Raw genomic sequence first — 19929 nt, 5'->3', positions numbered from 1 at the left:
TTGTAGTTGTGTGGATCTAAAGGTTAAAGGAGAGTATAACTAAAGGGTAAAGGTAAAATTCATTATCACAGAAAATGCTCCTATTCTTTCTGCCTCCCTTCCCTGCCCTTACATGCATAATTGTCTGCGTCCAACAGCCTTTGCTTACCACAATGTTATCATCCTGCTGTGGGATCATCTTTCTGCTGGCCTTGCTCGTGCAGTAGATGCCCATAGGCTTCTTTGGGACCATCTCTCAAAGCTGAAGACTGTCCTTGTGTGGTAGGCCATGGCTGCAGGTAGGGATGCACTGATACCCTTTTATTTATCAGCGAATACGAGTACCGATACGTTGCACTGTGATTGCGGCAATTTAAAATGTATGGACGCAAATTGCCCCGCAAAGAATGGCATGTGATTCCTGTCCAAATCGCATGCAGTTTCCCCACTGCTCCAATGTAAACTCAGGCTTGTCAAAGCCTGAGTTCACGCAGAAGCGGTGCAGGAAGGTTTCCCGCAGTGGAGAGTGGGTGTGTGGGTATGCATACAGTGAAGGAAATAAGTATTTGATCCCCTGTTGATTTTGAATGTTTGCCCACTCACAAAGAAATGATCAGTCTGGAAATCGAATGGTAGGTGTATTGTAACACTGAGAGACAGAATAGCAACAAAAAATTCAAAATAAATGCCTGTCTAACAGATTATGCACTGATTTGCATGTTCATGAGGGAAATAAGTATTTGATCCCCTATCATTCAGCAGGATTTCTGGCTACCAGGTGTCTTTCATACAGGTAACAAGCTGAGATTAGAAGCAGTCTCTTAAAGGGAGTGCTGCTAATCTCATGTTATTACCTGTATAAAAGACACCTGTCCACAGGAGCAATCAAACAATCAGATTCCAAACTCTCCACCATGGCAAAGACCAAAGAGCTGTCCAAGGATGTCAGGGACAAGATTGTAGACCTACACAAGGCTGGACTGGGCTACCAAACTATCGCCAAGCAGCTTGGTGAGAAGGTGACAACAGTTGGTGCAATCATTCGCAAATGGAAGAAACACACAACAATTGTCAGTCTCCCTAGGTCTAGTACACCATGCAAGATCTCACCTCGTGGAGTGTCAATGATCTTGAGAACAGTGAGGAATCATGCCAGAACTACACGTGAGGCTCTTGTGAATGATCTCCAGGCAGCCGGGACCACAGTCACCAAGAAAACAATTGGTAACACACTATGCCGACAAGGATTGAAATCCTGCAGTGCCCAAAAGGTCCCTCTGCTCAAGAAAGCACATGTCCAGGCCTGTCTGAAGTTTGCCACTGAATATCTGAATAATGCAGAAGAGGACTGGTTGAAAGTGTTGTGGTCAGTTGAGACCAAAATCGAGCTCTTTGGCATCAACTCAACTCGCCGTGTTTGGAGGAGGAAGAATGCTGCCTATGACCCCAAGAACACCATCCCAACTATCAAACATGGTGGTGGAAACATTCTGCTTTGGGGGTGTTTTTCTGCTAAGGGGACAGGACAACTGCACCGCATCAAAGGGACGGTGGACGGGGCAATGTATCGTCAAATCTTGGGTGAAAACCTTCTTCCCTCAGCCAGGGCATTGAAAATTGGTCGTGGATGGGTGTTCCAGCATGACAGTGACCCAAAACATACAGCCAAGGCAACAAAGGAGTAGCTCAAGAAGAAGCACATTAAGGTCCTAAAGTGGCCTAGCCAGTCTCCAGACCTTAATCCAATTAAAAATCTGTGGAGGGAACTGAAATTTCGAGTTGCCAAACGTCAGCCACCAAACCTTAATGACTTGGAAAGGATCTGCCAAGAGGAGTGGGCCAAAATCCCTCCTGAGATGTGTGCAAATCTGGTGGCCAACAACAGGAAACATCTGACCTCTGTGATTGCCAACAAGGGATTTGCCACCATGTACTAAGTCATGTTTTGTGAAGGGGATCAAATACTTATTTCCCTCATGAACATGCAAATCAGTGCATAATTTGTAAGACATGCATTTCTTTTGAATTTTTTGTTGCTATTCTGTCTCTCAGTATTACAATACACCTACCATTCGATTCTTAGACTGATCATTTCTTTGTGAGTGGGCAAATATTCAAAATCATCAGGGGATCAAATACTTATTTCCTTCACTGTACTATGGTGGCAGATGCTCCATGTTCTCGGTAGAAGAGATACATCAAATCCCCGCCTCCTTCTTTTCTTCTCCTTTCGGGCTTGAGGGCTTTGATTGGTCAGCACCGTCACGTGGATGGTGTTGACCAATTAGATGCCATCTAGCCTGTACTGTCATCCCTGCAAGGAGAGTAGAGAGAGCTGCTTCACAGGTCTGGGTATTTGAAATCCCAGCGGCTTTCTCTTTTCCCCTTGCAGTGAGCACAGTATGGGCTAGATGGCATCTGATTGGTCAGCACCATCCATGTGACTGTGCTGACCAATCAAAAGCTCTCTAGCCCGAACTGTCATATCTGCAAGGAGAAGAGACAGCAGTGGGCATTTCAAATCCCCGCCGCTTTTTCTTCTCTCCTACCACTGAGAATTTGGAGCATCTGCCTCAATAGTATACAGTCCCACTCTCCACTCAGCATGGGATGCCTGCAGGGAGGTCTCCCAAACTGCTCCTGTGTGAAAGCTATGACAAGCCTGGGTTCACACTGGAGCAGTGGGGAAACCGCATGCAATTTGAACAAAAATTGTATTTCTGTTCAAATCGCATGCTAATCTTTGCGGTGCAATTTGTTTTGATGCAAATCACACCGCAGCATATTGGTTCCTATTATCGGGAGTATATTCACGAGTACTCCTGAAAATACTTGGTATCAGCACCTCCCTAGCTTCAGGATGCAGGTAGGGTCACAAGTGGGTTACTGTAGTAATGAAAGAGTGGAGTTTTGGTGAAAGTGCACTTATTCCTTAATAAACTCTCTGGCTTGCCTGGCTGCTTGAATTTACTTTTGTAATAAAGTTCATACTTCACTTAAGTATTTGTATGTGCCCCATAGGGGTTAGGGGTTGACTAGAGCTAGTTGTTTTCAGAAATGATTTCAAAGTGAATGAGCTTTTCATTGCCAATGGATTTGCAATCCTGCATGTTCGGGGCAAAAAGTTGTTGGGATATCCTGTAGTGCGAATAGTAGGTGAATTTACTGTCTGAGGAATACACAGACCAGCCTTTCTCAACCTATTTATTACTTCAAAGAAACCCAGGAAATAATTTTCAGGTCCTGAGGAATCCTTTCGAAAACCCACACATTTGGAGTTGGTGGGAAAAATGCTCCTTACAAAGGTGGTCAGTGACAAGAATACCTTACTTACAGATGTGATCAGAAGTCTACTCTTGTAGACAACTAAAAAACTAATTGGTATCATGTAGTTGGCTCTGCAAAGTGGCACGGTCTCCAGTACTATGTAGGCACCATCAGATGGGAAGTAAATTGGCCACAGCTCAAGGAACTTCAAGCAACCTCTGGAGGAACCCTAGGATTCCACTGAATCCTGGTTGAGAAAGGCTGACATAGACATTTCCCATCACATACTCTTGTGATCGTCTGCCACTCTTCTCTATTCTATGCTAAAGCTAAATAAAAAGTTTTGGAATTGGGATAAAGGCTTTTAAGGGTAAAAATGAGGAGGAAATATTGGACAGCAGAATTAAAGGTTATAGCTATGAAAGCCCCACTGCAGACAAAATATGACCCCCCACCCTCCTCTAAACAATTCTGCAAGGTTTGTTTATGTTCTTGCCTTATGTTCTGGTGAGACATGTTATATTTGCATAAGTCCCTTGTGTAGCTCCTTCACTGCCGTAGTTTCTAGTTGAGAGAAACTGCTAAATTCAGCACTGCACATGCACACTCACCCTCCATTCCCATTATGATGTCACTCTTCTTCTGGGTCCTGAGAGGAACCCACCCCTGGACAGAAAGTGACCTGGACACATGAAGAAGGACCCGTCTGAAGTAAACAGGAGGGAAGACTCAAGACTGCAGCATCTTGTGACTAGCATTAGACAAGTAGAAAGTGTGTTTTTTGGTTTTAATACAATGATCAGGTAGGTGAGGGAGGAGATAGGTTATCTTTATCCCAGAGATGGGCTTTAAATTTTGCATAGACTGCTGTTTGCTTTGCATTGCTCCATATGGCTAGGGTACCTACTTTCAGATTGCTGTCAGTATATTGCAAGAACTATAGAGAGAATTCTGTAGTGACCTTGGATGTTACTGCCCACTGCTCTTAGTCCTTGGAGTGAGCTCTCCAAATCCAAGCAGCAGCATTCAGTTCTGCAAGTAGAGAAATGAGTTATCAGTCTGTTTGTAGCCTGTGACAGGCTGACACTGATTACATTCAGCTTTATATCCCCCTCCTCCTGGAAATGTGGCTGAATTGCACTAGGGAAGTGACCTTTTCGCAGTATCTGTTGGGATCCAAGATAACGTTACAAATAACATAAAAGGGAACTCTGTCAAATTGGATTTTGTAATGAAGCAGGGAAATGGATAACCTAATTGGTAATTATTATGAAAAACAGGTGTGAAAACGTCCACAGCATTGTTAATTATTAAAGCAAGACGGTCAGCATGACAGCCAGGAAACAGCACTTCTAGGCTGGTCATAGGAAACTCAAATTTCAGCCAATTGCTGCTAAATTGGCCAAAATTTGAGCTGTGACTGGCAATGCAAGCATCACCTGGCCCAGCAGAACTCATTGTTTTATATCATCAGAGCTGGATTGGAAATTATCTGTCAAACAGTGACTATTCAATCAGATACAGTCACTGGTCGGCAGGACCACTGTAATCAGACATCCACTTGTGCTGAGGTGCCTGCAAGCTGTAGGAAAGTAAAAAATATGTAAATGTATGGCTTCCTTTGTAGAGATCCATGATGGCAGTCTCCTTCTTTAAAGTAAACTGAACAAATTATCTGGGCTGAGATTGGTGACCCCTCCGGTACATAGTAGTTGACTGGCTGGCTTTGACAAGTGAAGTCAGAACTCTAAATACTTGTTCTGGCTCAGTTATTTGAGGTAAAATCAATCCATTGGTTTAGCATGAAATCTGGGCAGCCAGCACTGTCAGGAGGTGATCAGCAGTGTCAGTGACCATATGTTTCTCATACTGACTTGCTTTGATGCCCCCCTCCCCAGTAGCACACATTCTTTCTCTTGTTACCCCACTGCTCCATATAGCCACCCAGAGCAACACTTCAGGTATGGAGAGGTATATGACCTACTCTCCCCACAACCTCATGTGACAACTCTATGTTTAATAATTGGTCCAATGCTCTCACAAGGAGATGAGGGGGGGGGGGGGGGCAGGTCTCAAACCTGTGTAAGCCCCAACCTGAATGACTCAGATCTTACACTGGGCTTCCTTTCCTAATTGCCAGAGCCTGAATGGAGGAAGGTGAGTGGGAAGGAAAGGTGAGTACTGCATGTGTTGCTTGGATAATATGGTCTCTGTGATTTTTTTTTTTCACGACAGGCAAAGGCAGTGGGTCCTTTTTATGTTTGGAAACATGATAGCATCTGAAATAGTTTTTTTTTTTTTTTAATTTTATCTCTACATGCAACATGATTTGTTAGGTCAGGAATGTTCTGGACAGACTCTGATTCTGCTTTATAATGGTGTCAGTTCAGGTTATGCACTCCCATGATTTGATTAGGACACCATAAGACAGAATTATCCAGGCTGTACCTTTTAAAGATGGCAAAACGTCTGGTAACTGGAGCAATAAAGAATATTTAGATGTATTTTGTGAAGCGGGAATAGATCAAATCAGACATGTTGCTGTAATCATTGTGTTAGCAAAATGTTCTCTACAGGGTCCAGTGACAATTCTGATAATATAGTGCTTTCAGTTATTGTTTGTCCTGTGTAAGGACACAGGCATTCTTCTTTCTTTCTTTTTTTTTTTTCTTTTTTCTTGTTTACAAATGCTTTTATTAGTTTTTATGAAATAGGCTGCAAAAACAACATTACAGCATCCAGTAACATATAGAACAGAAACAAGGCACATCTGTAATATACATTCCAAAAAGGTACAACCATGTAAGGCAGAAAAATTAAGTGTATGAGCAAGATAGGCAAGAGGGTAGGCAGAACCATAATGGCACCAACAGAAAAACATGACAAATGAAATCCTAAATATTCATTATTCAGATAGTAAATGTCTATGCGCTTTTCAAACTTCCCACGTTCTGTCGAATAACTGCATCCTATCCAGTAACATGTAATGAATTCTCTCCATAAGCATCACTGCATCAACTCTCCACAAAACCGAGGGCAATGGCACCGTGGGCGACCTCCAGTGCAGGGCAATGGCCCACAAGACAGAAAAACATGGTTTGGATTAGCCCCATAGTCCCCATCCGTATTCCCGCGATACGAGCTCCCAACAGGCAAGTTTGCATAGACAGATGCACAGGGGCATCTGCCACAGCAGAGGGCACTTTGGAGACTTTGCGCCACTCCAACGAAAGGTGTGGGCAAGCCCAGAATGTGTGCACCAATGTGCCAGCTAGACCACAACCCCGGAAACACAGGTGGGACGTCCCCGGGAACATGACATTCAGCCTAGAAGGGGTAGAATACCAGCGGGTTAGTACTTTGAGGGCCGTCTCCCGAATGGAAAGATAAATAGAGCTTTTATATATACTATCCACCATGGAATCCCAATCCTCTTCAGAAAAAGTGACACCACTATCCACCTCCCATTTATGTCTATAGAAGGGGGGTGAGGAATAGATAGTTACCAAAAAAGGACGATACAAACCCGAAATAAGACCCCTGCCCCTAGGAGAGTCACGGGTAGTACGTTCGAAAAAAGTAATCGGGGACGAAAGTCTAATTTGCCTGTAACGAAAGTATTCTCGGAGCGGGAAGGGCACAGGCATTCTGATAGGCCAGTCATCCCTAATGGTGCTGTGTTCACCGTTCAGAGGGACAACAGTGCTTCTTGGACTAGGTTAAAAAAAATATATAACCGTCACTAGAGGCCTTCATTTGTGGAAAATGTCACAGCAGTGTCCTTCATTTATAGTGTGTTAAACCAGAAAGCAGTGCTGATGCCACACTTTAACCACTAGCCTACAGGGCACTTATACCCCCTCCTGTCCAGGCCAATTTCCAGCTTTCAGCACTGTCACACTTTGAATGGCTTTTGCGCGGTCATGCAACACTGTACCCATATGACATTTTTTTCATTTTTTTGTGACAGAGCTTTATTTTGGTGGTATTTAATTACCACTGGGTTTTTTTTATTTTTTCTTAAACCAAAAACCACTAAAAAAAAATTCTTAGTTTTTGTTATAAAATTTAGTAAATAAGTGATTTTCTCCTTCACTGATGTGCGCTAATGAAGTTGCAGTGATGGACACTGATAGGCTGCACTGATGGGCACTGATGAGGAGGCACTGGTAGGTGGCACTGATGGGCATTGACAGGCATCACTGATGGGCACTGAAAGGCAGCACTCATATATGGCACTGATAGGTGGCACTGATAGGTGGCACTGTTAGGCAGCACTGAGGGGCACTGCACACTGATAGGTGGCATTGACTGGCATTGATAGGTGGCACTGACTGGCACTGATGGGTGACACTGAAAGGCAGCTCAGATGGGCACTGAAATGTGGCACTGATGGTGGCATGGATGAGCACTGAGAGCTGGCACTGATGGACACTGACAGGTGGCGCTGCTGGGGCTACACAGATCATCAGGGCACACTGATCATCAGTGATCTGATGATCTGTGTACACGTCCCCTCCGAGAAATATCGACTACTGCCTCTCCTCTCGAGCTGTCAGCGTGACAGCTCGTGGGGAAAAAAATGCCGATAACCGGCATTTCCCTGTTTACATGTGATCAGCTGTGATTGGACACAGCTGATCACATGACTGAGCCGACATCTTCAGCCCTTTCTGTGGATCGGTGATCCGCTGTGTCTGAGGGACACAGCGCACCGCCGATCGCCGCGCATGCGTGGTGAGAATGGGACGACATCATATGATGTCCTCCCAGAACGAGAGAACCACCTTGCGCCCGTCATATTACTATATGGCAAGCGGGAGGCGGTTAAAAGATAAGGACACCTTTTTGTGGAAAAAAAATAAAAACAATTTAATTTATTATTTTTTTTCACAGGAGCCTTCAGAGCAGAGTGGATCAGGGGTACAATACCAGGCTACTGAACACACTGCCTGCTGCTCTGTGCCTATACCTCTGTGTGGGCTTTCAGTCACTGAGCTGTAGGGCAGTGTGAATGGACTATGGGTGTGCTAATCAGCATGCTTGTGGTCCATTGAAACAAGTCTATTTGCCATGGTGGCAGACACGACTTGTAGTCTTGTGTATATGTATATTGCTCAAAAAATTAAAGGAACACTTTTTAATCAGAGTATAGCATCAAGTCAATTAAACTCTTGGGATATTGATCTGGTCAGTTAAGTAGCAGAGGGGGTTGTTAATCAGTTTCAGCTGCTTTGGTGTTAATATTAACAGGTGCACTAGATGGGCAACAATGAGAAGAACCCCAAAACAGGAATGATTTTACAGGTGGAGGCCACTGACATTTTTTTCCCTACTCATCTTTTCTGTTTTTCACTAGTTTTGCATTTCGCTAGGGTCAGTGGCACTGCTGGTAGATGAGGTGATATCTTGACCCTACAGAGGTTGCACATACAGTCCAACTCCTCCAGGATGTCACATCAATACATGTCATTGCCAGAAGGTTTGCTGTGTCTCTCAGCACAACCTCAAGAGCATGGAGGAGATTCCAGGAGATAGGCAGTTACTCTAGGAGAGCTGGACAGGACTGTAGAAGTTCTTAACCCATCAGCAGGACCGGTATCTGGTCCTTTGTGCAAGGAGGAACAGGATGAGCACTGCCAGAGCCCTACAAAATGATCTCCAGAAGGCCACTGGTGTGAATGTTTCTGACCAAACAATGAGAAACAGACTTCATGAGGGTGGTCTGAGGGCTCGACTTCCTCTAGTGGGCCCTGTGCTCACTGTCTTGCACCATAGAGGTCAATTGGTATTTGCCATTGAGCTCCAGAATTGGCAGGTTCGCCTTTTCAAATGAAAGCAAGTTCACCCTGACCCCATGTGACAGGTGTGAAAGGGTCTGGAGAAGCCGTGGAGAACATTATGCAGCCTGCAACATTGTTCAGCATGACCATTTTGGTGGTGGGTCAGTGATGGTCTGGGGAGGCATATCCATGGAGGGACACACAAACCTCTAGGCAGACAATGGCACCCTGACCGCCATTAGGTATCGGGATGAAATCCTTGGACCCATTGTCAGACTCTATGCTGGTGCAGTGGGTCCTGGGTTCCTCTTCGTGCACGACAATGCCCGGCCTGATGTGGCGAGAGTATGCAGACAGTTTTTGTAGGATGCAGAAATTGATACCATTGAATGGCCCCCACGCTCGTCTGCCCTAAATCCAATAGAACACCTCTGGCATATCATGTTTTCGGTCTGTCCGACGCCGCTGGGTTACACCTCATACTGTCCAAGAGCTTACTGACGCCCTGGTCCAGATCTGGGAGGAAATACCCCAGGACACCATCCGTCATCTCATTAGGAACATGCCCCGACGTTGTCATGTTTGCGTACAAGCACTTGGAGGTCATACAATATATGTGTATTAGTGTGTGTGTGTAATATAAATATATCACACACAGTGCCTTGAAAAAGTATTCATACCCCTTGAAATTTTCCACATTTTCTCATGCTACAGCCAAAAATTTAAATGTATTTTCTTGGGATTTTATGTGATAGACCAACATAAAGTGGTGTATAATTGTGAAATTAAAGGAAAATAATGAATGCTTTTCAACATTTTTTACAAATAGAAATATCTGAAAAGTGAGGTGTGCATTTATATTCAGCCCCCTTTACTCTGATGCCCCTAACTAAAATCTGGTCCAACCAATTGCCTTCAGAAGTCACCTAATTAGTAAATAGAGTCCACCTGTGTGTGATTTTAATCTCTGTATAAATACAGCTGTTCTGTGAATCCCTCAGTAGTGAACGAACAGCATCATGAAGGTCAAGGAACATGCCAGACAGGTCAGGGATAAAGTTGTGGGGACGTTTAAAGCAGGGTTAGGTTATAAAAATAATATCCTAAGCTTTGAACATCTCAGAACACTGTTCAATCCATCATCCGAAAATGGAAAGAACGTGGCACGACTGCATACCTACCATGACATGGCTATCCACCTAAACTGACAGGCCAGGCAAGGAGAGCATTAGTCAGAGAAGCAGCCAAGAGGCCCATGGTAACTCCAGAGGAGCTGCAGAGTTCCGTAGCTCAGGTGGGAGAATCTGTCCGCACGACAACTATTAGTCGTGCACTCCACAAATCTGGCCTTTATGGAAGAGTGGCAAGAAGAAATCCATTATTGAAAGCCATAAGAAGTCCCATTTGCAGTTTGGGGAAGCCATGTGGGGGACACAGCAAACATGTGGAAGAAGGTGCTCTGGTCAGATGAGACCAAAATTTTACTTTTTGGCCTAAAAGCAAAACGCTATGTGTGGCGGAAAACTGCACATCACCTTGAACATACCATCCCAACCGTGAAACGTGGTGGCAGCATCGTGTTGTGGGGATGCTTTTCTTCAGCAGGGAGAAGGAAGTTGGTCAGAGTTGATGGGAAGATGGATGAAGCCTAATACAGGGCAAAAACAGAAGAAAACCTGTTAGTCTTCAAAAGACTTGAGACTGGGGTGGAGGTTCACCTTCCAGTAGGACAACAACCCTAAACATACAGCCAGAGCTACAATGGAATAGTTTAGATCAAAGCATATTCATGTGTTAGAATGGCCCAGTCAAAGTCCAGACCTAAATCCAATTGAGAATCTGTGGCAAGACTTGAAAATTTGCTGTTCACAGATGCTCTCCATCCAATCTGACAGAGCTTGAGCTATTTTGCAAAGAACGGGCAAAAACGTCTCTCTAGATGTGCAAACCTGGTAGAGACATCACCAAAAAGCCTTGCAGCTGGAGTTGCAGCGAAAGATAGTTCTACAAAGTCAGGAGGGCTGACTACAAATGTACGCCACACTTTTCAGATATTTATTTGTAAAAAAATGTTGAAAACCATTTATCATTTTCCTTCCACTTCACAATTATGTGCCACTTTGTGTTGGTTTATCGCATAAAATACATTTACCTTTTTGGTTGTAACATGACAAAATGTGGAAAATTTTCAAAGGGGTTTGAATACTTTTTCAAAGCTGCATATTTGGCGTAATATCCTCTTTCATATTTTAAAAAAAGTGGCGTGTGTGTGTTTTTTTAAAATTCATTAACGTGTGTTTTTTTTGCTTTGTTTTGTTTTTCCCCTGAAAATTTGTGTTTGATAAACTGTCATGCAAATATTGAGACATAAAAAATTACATCTACCATCCTTTTAATTCTTTAGTGCATTTACTTTTAGAAAATATATAATATTTAAAGGTTCTAAGTAATTTTCTAGCAACAAAATATGATGATTTTTACATATATGTGAGAAATGTTAGAATTGGCTGTGTTTTGAAGTGGTTAATCTTTGTACACTGATGGGCAGTGGTGGTTTTAATTAATCTCTTTGTGCTGCATTAGTGGGCAGTGGCAGTGCTTATTACCCACTTCATGTTGCAGCATATATGGGTTCATTAACATGGACACTGGAGCAACTAATACAGCACAAGGTTAACTAACTGCCACCGGTCACTAATGCATCGGTGACCAGTGGCAATACCTCTTCCTGCTGCACATTACTGACTAATGGCATTAATTAATCAACCTGTTCACCCCCCCTAACCAGGGGCGTATCAGTAGGCCTGTGTGCAAGATCAAAAGTGGGCCCTGGGCATTGAGGGAGAAAAAATGTGGTGCAATTTATTTAAGGTGGATAGGCAGGGAGGGGGGTTATTGTTGGAGGTGGAGAGGCAGGCGGGGGTTTGTTTGTTTAGAGTGGAAGGCAGGGAGGGGGGTTATTGTTGAGGTTGGAGAGGCAGGGAGGGGGGTTGTTTAGGGTGGAGAGCTGGGAGGGGGTTATTGTTGAGGGTGGAGGGGAGGGGGATTATTTATTTAGGGTGGAGAGCAGGGAGGGGGTTATTTTTTTAGGGTGCAGAGCAGGGAGGGTGGTTATTTGTTGTGGAGAGCAGGGAGGGTGGTTATTTGTTGTGGAGAGCAGGGAGGGGAGTTATTGTTTAGGGTGGAGAGCAGGGAGGGGAGTTATTGTTTAGGGTGGAGAGCAGGGAGGGGGTTTATTTGTTGTGGAGAGCAGGGAGGGGGTTTATTTGTTGTGGAGAGCAGGGAGGGTGGTTATTTGTTGATGTGGAGAGCAGGGAGGGGAGTTATTGTTTAGGGTAGAGAGCAGGGAGGGGGGTTATTCTTGGAGGTGGAGAGGCAGGAAGGGGAGTTAGTGTTTAGGGTGGAGAGCAGGGAGGAGGGTTATTTAATGTGGGTGGAGAGCAGGGAGGGGGTTTATTTGTTTAGGGTGGAGAGCAGGAAGGGGAGTTATTTTTGAGGGTGGAGTGCAGGTAGGGGAGTTATTGTTTAGGGTTCCCCCTCTAGTGCTCCTGGGCCCCTCCTTTCTGCCGAATGCCCTCAGAGCAAGCAGCTTGCTATGGGGGCATCCAAGCAGGCTTCCTCCTGAACCACTGCTCTGCGAGTCTATTCATACACAACCACGGCTTGGCCCTGCTCCTTCCTTCTCATTGGCTCACTGACTGTGATTGACAGCTGCGGGAACCACTCCCACCTCAGCCAATGAGGAGGGAGAGCCCCCAGAGAGCTAAGGCACATCACTGGATCAATATGGGGCTCAGGTAAGTATTGCTGCACACAGAAGGTCTTTTACCTTCATGCAACGTATGTATGAAGGTAAAAAAAAATCCTTGAGCCTTTACAACCACTTTAACTCTAGCAGAAAAAGCAGTGTCACTTTCTGGCTGCGCTGTCTGGCACAGGTATAGGAATAACCGGAACTGCTTTTACAGATTCCCAAATGCTTTCACAGATATGACCATTCACGTGTATGTTGCTACTTGCTTACACTTTGTTTCCACATGGAGAGTTTGTGGATGTGTACCTGCTATCAGATGATTTTCTTCTGTATGGTTAATTGGCTGTGTAGACTATATCATGAAATATGTGCAGTTAATGGATAGTGCTGTAAATTTCCGTACATTTGTGTTGTACAGCACACTATATCTCTGAAATAAAACCACTTTGTCCATTCAGAAGAAAACACAAAAGCCTCATTGTTTATTGTGTCCACATAGAGAGGTTATTCAAGTTTTGTTTTGTTGTAAACAATTAGTGTTTATGCTCCTGTTACACATGGGAGTGCATCAGACACTGTAATTGCCTGAGGTTGTCCACTGATTTTTATAGTTGGTTTACTGATTTTTGAACTACAAGTCCCAGCATGATTTGCCAAATGGATGTAAAAATTATCTTTGTGCTATCAGGTTCATTATGTCTGATCTCTCGGCAGATCATTTTTTGTCTTACCTTTTTGAGCAAGATTTACAATGCAGTTGTGTCTCCAATGTGAAATCCCTCCTTGAATTAGAAGGGCTTGGCCAGAAGCTGCCATTCCTGCTTTTCCCCAGCCACTGGTCTTGAAGCATCCCCTAAGGACCTATTCACACCATATTGCATGGGGCTGCGCAGAGCAGAAATACCCAATGCAGTTTGAACATAGACAACCAAACTGAGTTGTGTTCTGTGTATTCAGTGCACGCCACTGCAGTGCAGTGGTGTGCACTGAAAAAAGTAGGACTTGTACTGCTTTTCACTGCAGCGTGTTGCGATGCACTGCACCCTCTGTTGTGAGTAAAATGTTATTTTGAGACTTTTCAGTAAAGTTGTAAAAAAAAAGTAAACAGTGCAATGCGTTGTAATCAGTGCAGCTGCACCATTTACTTCTGAGTGCACACCAGTGGCAGCAGTAGGAACCATATCCTTCTGTAGGTGCTGGTGCAAAAGGCACTCAGTAGTTCATTTTACATTGACCCACCCTCATACAGGTCTGTGATGCCCACTCAAGCCAGCTATAAGCAATTTGCAGACTCATCAATGGACTGGCAAGTGGGAGGCAGAAGTGAGCGGCTGACAAAAGCCCAGGCACCAGGAAGCAAGTTCTAGTTGCCATGGCAACCTGGCGCCTGGCATTTTGTCAAGCGCTGGTTTGTATTGATATTACAATACTCGTGTAATAAAAAGTGTATGCTATGACCATATAATGTTTTTAAAGTAGAAGTCTATTTAACCCTATCTAAGCTTAAACCTGTTCCCATTCTTTAACTAAACCTGTTCTTAATTCATTAACTATCTTGTAAAGGAATAATGTGTATACTAATCTAAGGGCGCTCCTGTTTAGTTATGTGGTCATCCCAGGAGCTGGCTTCAGGGGAGAGGAGAGAGCTGCGACAAAGGCTGTAGAGCCTGGGCAGTAACATCCCCCATAGACTTACTATGGTGCATCCGTTGTTGGCTGCCCCTTTTTCCTGAAGCCGGTTCTGGGAGCCGATCATGTGACCCGACCAAACCGCCCTTAGATTAGGTATGTATACAAATTTTTCCTGTACAGGATGGTTTACATCTGGCTTCTGCTTTAAGGGATTGTTCACATTGGCAGTAAAAGCAGGCAGTTGAGCTGTTATTTTACTGCCCTTCTAAACTAGCGCATGCAACAGTCATAGCAAAAATTAAACCGCACATTGCTTTCGACAGGCAGTACTTCCACGGAATCAAACCCATTCATTTAAACAGGGCTGGACTGCAGTCATTCAGCAGCTGTGTGCAGTGTACGTAGTTGCAGCACAGTGGGTCACCATTTTGAGGGTTAAAGTGGTCCTAAAGGCTTGACTTTTTTTTTTCTTCTTTAAAATAATAAAACCTTGATGCTTACCTACTCTGTGCAATGGTTTTTCACATAGCAGCCTTTATCCCCCTCTTTTTATGTCCCCAGCGGGCGCTTCTGGCCCTACCCCCTTGCAGAGTTTCTCACTCCCTAGCCAGCTTTGTGCGTCTATTGGACGCACAGAGCTTCACTCAGTCCCACCCCCTGCTCACTCCTCACTGGCTGTGATTGACAACTGCTGTGTCTGAGCCAATGAGAAGGGCTCTCGTGCACATCAACCATCAACCTTTAGAACCACTTTAAAGAAAGTGGTGAGGAGGAGACATCGCTTCTTCACCATTTGAAAAGCCATCCACAGTACAGTATAGCAACACAGTTGGTTGAGCACCAAGTCTAAGTTCACATCTATACAAGAGCAGGACTAAGTGTAAATCACACACATAGCCACAGCAAAAAAAAAGTGCTGCTATTTAGCAGATGTGTGCGTTTCTGTGCGGCTGTGGTTTTTAGTAAAGGTTCAGGGACCTTTTCCCTGCATTTCCGGCAGGTATAGCAGGCCATTGCAATGCAACACAGACGCAGGCAGACCACATAAGTGTGAACCCAGCCAAAGTGTGTGTGTTGCCCATAACTAACAGACCATTTTGGGTTTTTTTCTAATCTAACTTAGAGGCAGCTGGTGTTTGGCTTTTTTGTTGCCTTGCTTTTCTGTTTTGTATAAACTGAAAAATGTACCTAGCGTTTTATAATGTGATCCCTGCTAGTGTTCATAGAATATAAAGTAGCACTCAGGTTGAATAGCAGGCACCGTAAGCTGTGCCAGCCCATCTCCACATATTGGTAAAAAAACCCACACATCCATCTTTGACAGAATAGCCGCTTTGCCAGGTCTGAGCTTTAAACATACCAAATATGTCTCAAAGTCAGAAAACTTCAGTCAGTCATTGACAGCTCTCTTTTCTCCATAAGCGCATTGAATGGTCCATTCTCCATGGGTGTATCACGAATATCAACCAAAAGGACTTTGAATAATGTATTTATGCTGATCTGACAAAATGCGTGGGATCATGCAGTGGTGTCAGAGGAATGAAGGGTTACTGTCTGCTGGGGGTTATCGACAAAGTTGAGGGGGTGGTGCATTTCACCTATTTTCTCGTTGTGTTTTTGAGCAGTTAGGACAGGGGGTTGGGAACAAAGGTTGTCTGCTAGGTACTGCATTAATAAGACACCTTCCTAATGGATAATAAAAGCAAATAAAATGGGGACAGGGTCATCTTAAATTACTAATGATTCTTCAGATCTGATAAATTAAATTTTCAGCAGTAATAAGTGTAGAACATATAATAAATATTTTGTGCCCTAATCTTTTGTGCTGTAATGTATTGGCAGAAGTAACTAAACCAAGGTTCATAAGCTGAAAACTAATGTAGTGAGGATATAACACAGCTGTGTTACATGTCCTGTACTTTAGGTTATGGTGCTTTAGATAGTATATGATGTTATTTGTCTCTTTCAGGCCAGCATTAATGGCTCTGTCGGAACTGAAGCAGCTGTTGCTCCTGACCCACAGAATCCAAACCAGCAGCAACAACAGCCAGCTCCCCCCAATGCATGGCAGGTGATTAAAGGAGTTTTCTTCAGGTAAGTGAGCTATTCTGGTTTCTGAATAAATATGATTTCTCTGTCATACATTACAGGACACAGGGTACTTGATATTCATGACTGTTTGGGGTATGTTGCCATATTAAATCAAGTGGACACTACCTTTACAGGTTCCAGGACAGTGGTCCCCCTGGAGGAAGGGGGGCATAGTTGTATACCTGAAATTCCTACGGGGCAAGCCCACTGTGAGGAGCGAAGGGGCTCCTTCTGGCCCCGGAGCTTGCACTGTTTCAGAGCATGTGGTATCCACTCCATACCACCCCCCCCCCCACACACACACACACACACCCCACACCCCATGTTTTTGAGTGGTACAGGCAAAATTGTATATGCAAAGCAATGTAGTGCATTATGGATGTTCAGAAGGGTGCAGCCCTCATGCACAATGATGTTGCTGTGTTCTTCTCTCCTGTTTCTTTTTGTCGACAGGAATTATCAGCCATTTTTTTACTTACCCAGCTCTCAGGGAGCCCTCACTGATTTGGAAAGCCTGGGATGTATGCAGGGGCACTCCCCTTCCTTTTGGAGGACATACTCAGAGTGAGAAGGAAGAGGAAGCTATCAAGGAACGAGAGTCTTCTCTAGACAGGTTCTCAAAGGAGGAATCTCCCAGTCCAACATTGTCTCAGACACAGAAGGCCACAGTGGGCTTTTTTGGTGGCCATAGTGTGCACTATCGTAGAGGGATCTTTACCCTCAAAGGTTTCTTCAGAGCCACAAAAAAGAACAGTCTTCTTTGTAGATCCAGAAAGGCTGCTATTCCAGGGGGTCACTATACATGTCGTGGAAGGACAAAGGCTTCTATCCCAACGTTTATCGTTCCCAATCCAAATGGAGATGTCAGGTCTGTTCTGGACCTCAAAAATTCAGGATGGAATCCATGTGTTCGGTGATTATTTTCTTTCATCGGGGGAACTTTCTTGCATCAGCTGATGTCAAGGATGCCTAACTACACATCCTGATTTATTTGAGCATCACCAATGGTCTGTGATTTGCAGTATAGGATCCCTCATTGCCAATTTTGAATGTTGCCATGACTCCCAGAGTATTTACCAAGGTGTTGGCTCAGGTTCTAAGGTAGTTTGGGGCCTGGAGTATCCCCATTGTGAGATACCTTGACAATGTGCCGTTTATGGAGCTGTCAGCTCAAAGGCTGACATCAAATGTGCAGCAGACAAGTACACATCTGGAAAGGTTTTAGTCCTCGGCAAAGGACTGTTGGTATGGGACAAATGCCAGGAGTACTTGGACCTGCCAGTGCTTCTGACTCCTAAGACCAGGTCAGCTCTGGAGTGATGGATTTCCACACAGATGCTGGTACTGCGCAATATCTTCTTCTGATGATGTGGAAGGTCGTGACAGTGGATGCCAGCTTGTTGTGCTTTGGTGGTGTTCTGGAGAACATGGTTGTCAGAAGAACAAAAGTTGCTGATCAATATCTTAAAGGTTTGGCTATCGTTCATTGGCCTGTGTACCTTTTGCGACCTTTTTGTTGGCCTGGAGTTGGACAGTGCCACTTCTGTGGCGTACATCAACCGTCAAGGAGGCTATAAAAAGTCGCACTACTTGCCTCAACACTCTATTTAAAAGCCTATGCCTGGAATCAAGCCCCTCCGCTCATGGGGTCTCTGAAGCCTATAAATTGCTTGTTTGACCTCCTGATAGCTTCGTGCTGGGGTTTCTGCTGAAATGGGAAAGGGACTTGGGCTTATCACTCTCCAAAGAGCAGTGAGAACATAATCTCCATTTCGCCCACTACTCCTCTGTGGCCAGTAAATACCAAAATATCATGAGGTGAACTATAAGGTCCTTACACGTTGGTATAAGGTTATGTCTCTCTTGAAGGAAATCCATCCCGACATAGTACCCTCAGGCTCTCCGCAACGTCAACAGGTGTTCATGTTGCAGAGAGGCTGAGGGTACAATGTTGCACATCTTTTGGTCATGTTTGAAAATGGATGGGTTTTGGTCCCAGGTGTGGGTCATTGTCAAGCAGCTTACGGATTATGATTTGGGCACTGACCCAGCCAGATATCATCTTCACTATTCTGATCTCTCCAAACGCAGATTCAAAAACTCAAAGATGGTCCACCTCCTGAACGCAGAAAAAGCTTGTATACTGGAGTGGAAGCAGGACTCTCCTCCTACGATCTCATTATGGCTCACTAAACTGGCTGATGAATGTGACATAGAAAATATCACAGCTGCCTTGAGAGGTAAAGAGGAGAAATTTAACAAAAAGTGTTTTTACTGGTCTCTTTACACATGCTCGAGAGAATATAACTCTACTCTTGTAGAAGAGAGATAAGGGTACTGACAACCTCCACCCCCTTACCTGGAAATTTTTGTTTTCTGGGTGGTATGGACATAATAGATGTCTACAGTGGGTATAGAAAAGAATCGCCCCCCCCCAACCTTAAAATAGTAACTTTTGTTGCTTTGCAGCCTGAAATGAAGACACACAGTTTTTGTTTTATCCAGCTGTATTTATTCAGAGCAACTTATAACATCCAAGTGATAGATATAACACCATCTTGTCAGAAAAAAAATGCAAAAACAGAAGCACTGAGTTGGAATAAGGATCACCCCCTCTCTCCTAAAATTGTAAACTCAGGTGTTGCTAATCACCTTTTTAATGGCACACAAAGGTCATTTTGACTAGTTGAGCATGAAAGGAGCTTTCCTGGAGCATTTACGTCCCTGGTAGTGCAACTGAAGCAAACAATCAACTATGGGTGGCAAGGCCCTGTCAAAAGATCTCCTGGATAAAGTTATTGACAGGCACAAGTCAGGAGTTGGATACAAAAAAAAATCTAAAGCTTTATCAATTCCTAGAAACACAGTGAAGTCTATTATTAAGAAGTGGAAGGTATTTGGTACAACACAGACCCTCCCTGGATCAGGATGTCAGTTTAAATTGGATGAAAGTGCCAGGAGGAAACTGGTCAGAGGCTACCAAGAGGCCTACAGGAACTCTGAACCAGTTGCAGGATTTTATGACAAAGAGTGGTCATTGTGTGCATGTGACAACAATATTACAAATTCTCCACAAATGTGGCTTGTATTGGAGGGCTACCAGAAACAAGTTGCTCCTTTAGAAAGGCCACATGAACTCACGGCTTAGCTTACCAAGATGTACGTTGACCTATGTGTCTGGTAAAAATCCAATACAGCTCACCATCCAAATAAAACCGTTCCTACAATAAAGCATGGTGGTGGCATTATCCTGTTATGGGGGTTTTTCTCTGCAGCAGGGACTGCAGCACTTGCCAGGATAGAAGGAAAAATGGATGGGGGAAAAAAATATTTTCAAATTCTTGAGGAAAATCTGCTGCCCTCTGCCAGAAAGTTGTCAGTGGAAAGAAGGTTTACCTTCCAACATGACAATGACCCAAAGCA

General features: G+C 44.2%; 1 protein-coding gene across 1 annotated transcript in view; it reads left to right on the top strand.

The window, feature by feature from the left end:
- CLPTM1 (CLPTM1 regulator of GABA type A receptor forward trafficking) overlaps positions 1-19929 on the top strand; it is a 60003-nt gene that overhangs the window by 9303 nt on the left and 30771 nt on the right. The window contains exon 2 of the mRNA XM_089651991.1: positions 16385-16509. Within this exon, the coding sequence (XP_089508117.1) occupies positions 16385-16509 (125 nt within the window). The remainder of the gene's footprint in view (positions 1-16384; positions 16510-19929) is intronic.

The sequence above is a fragment of the Staurois parvus genome, unplaced genomic scaffold (genome assembly GCF_062004578.1).
Source record: "Staurois parvus isolate SC_StPar_1 unplaced genomic scaffold, SC_StPar_1.0 ptg000668l, whole genome shotgun sequence".
NCBI classification, from domain to species: Eukaryota; Metazoa; Chordata; class Amphibia; order Anura; family Ranidae; genus Staurois; species Staurois parvus.
Note: the sequence above shows the minus strand (reverse complement) of the source record. Positions and strands in the feature narration are given on the sequence as shown.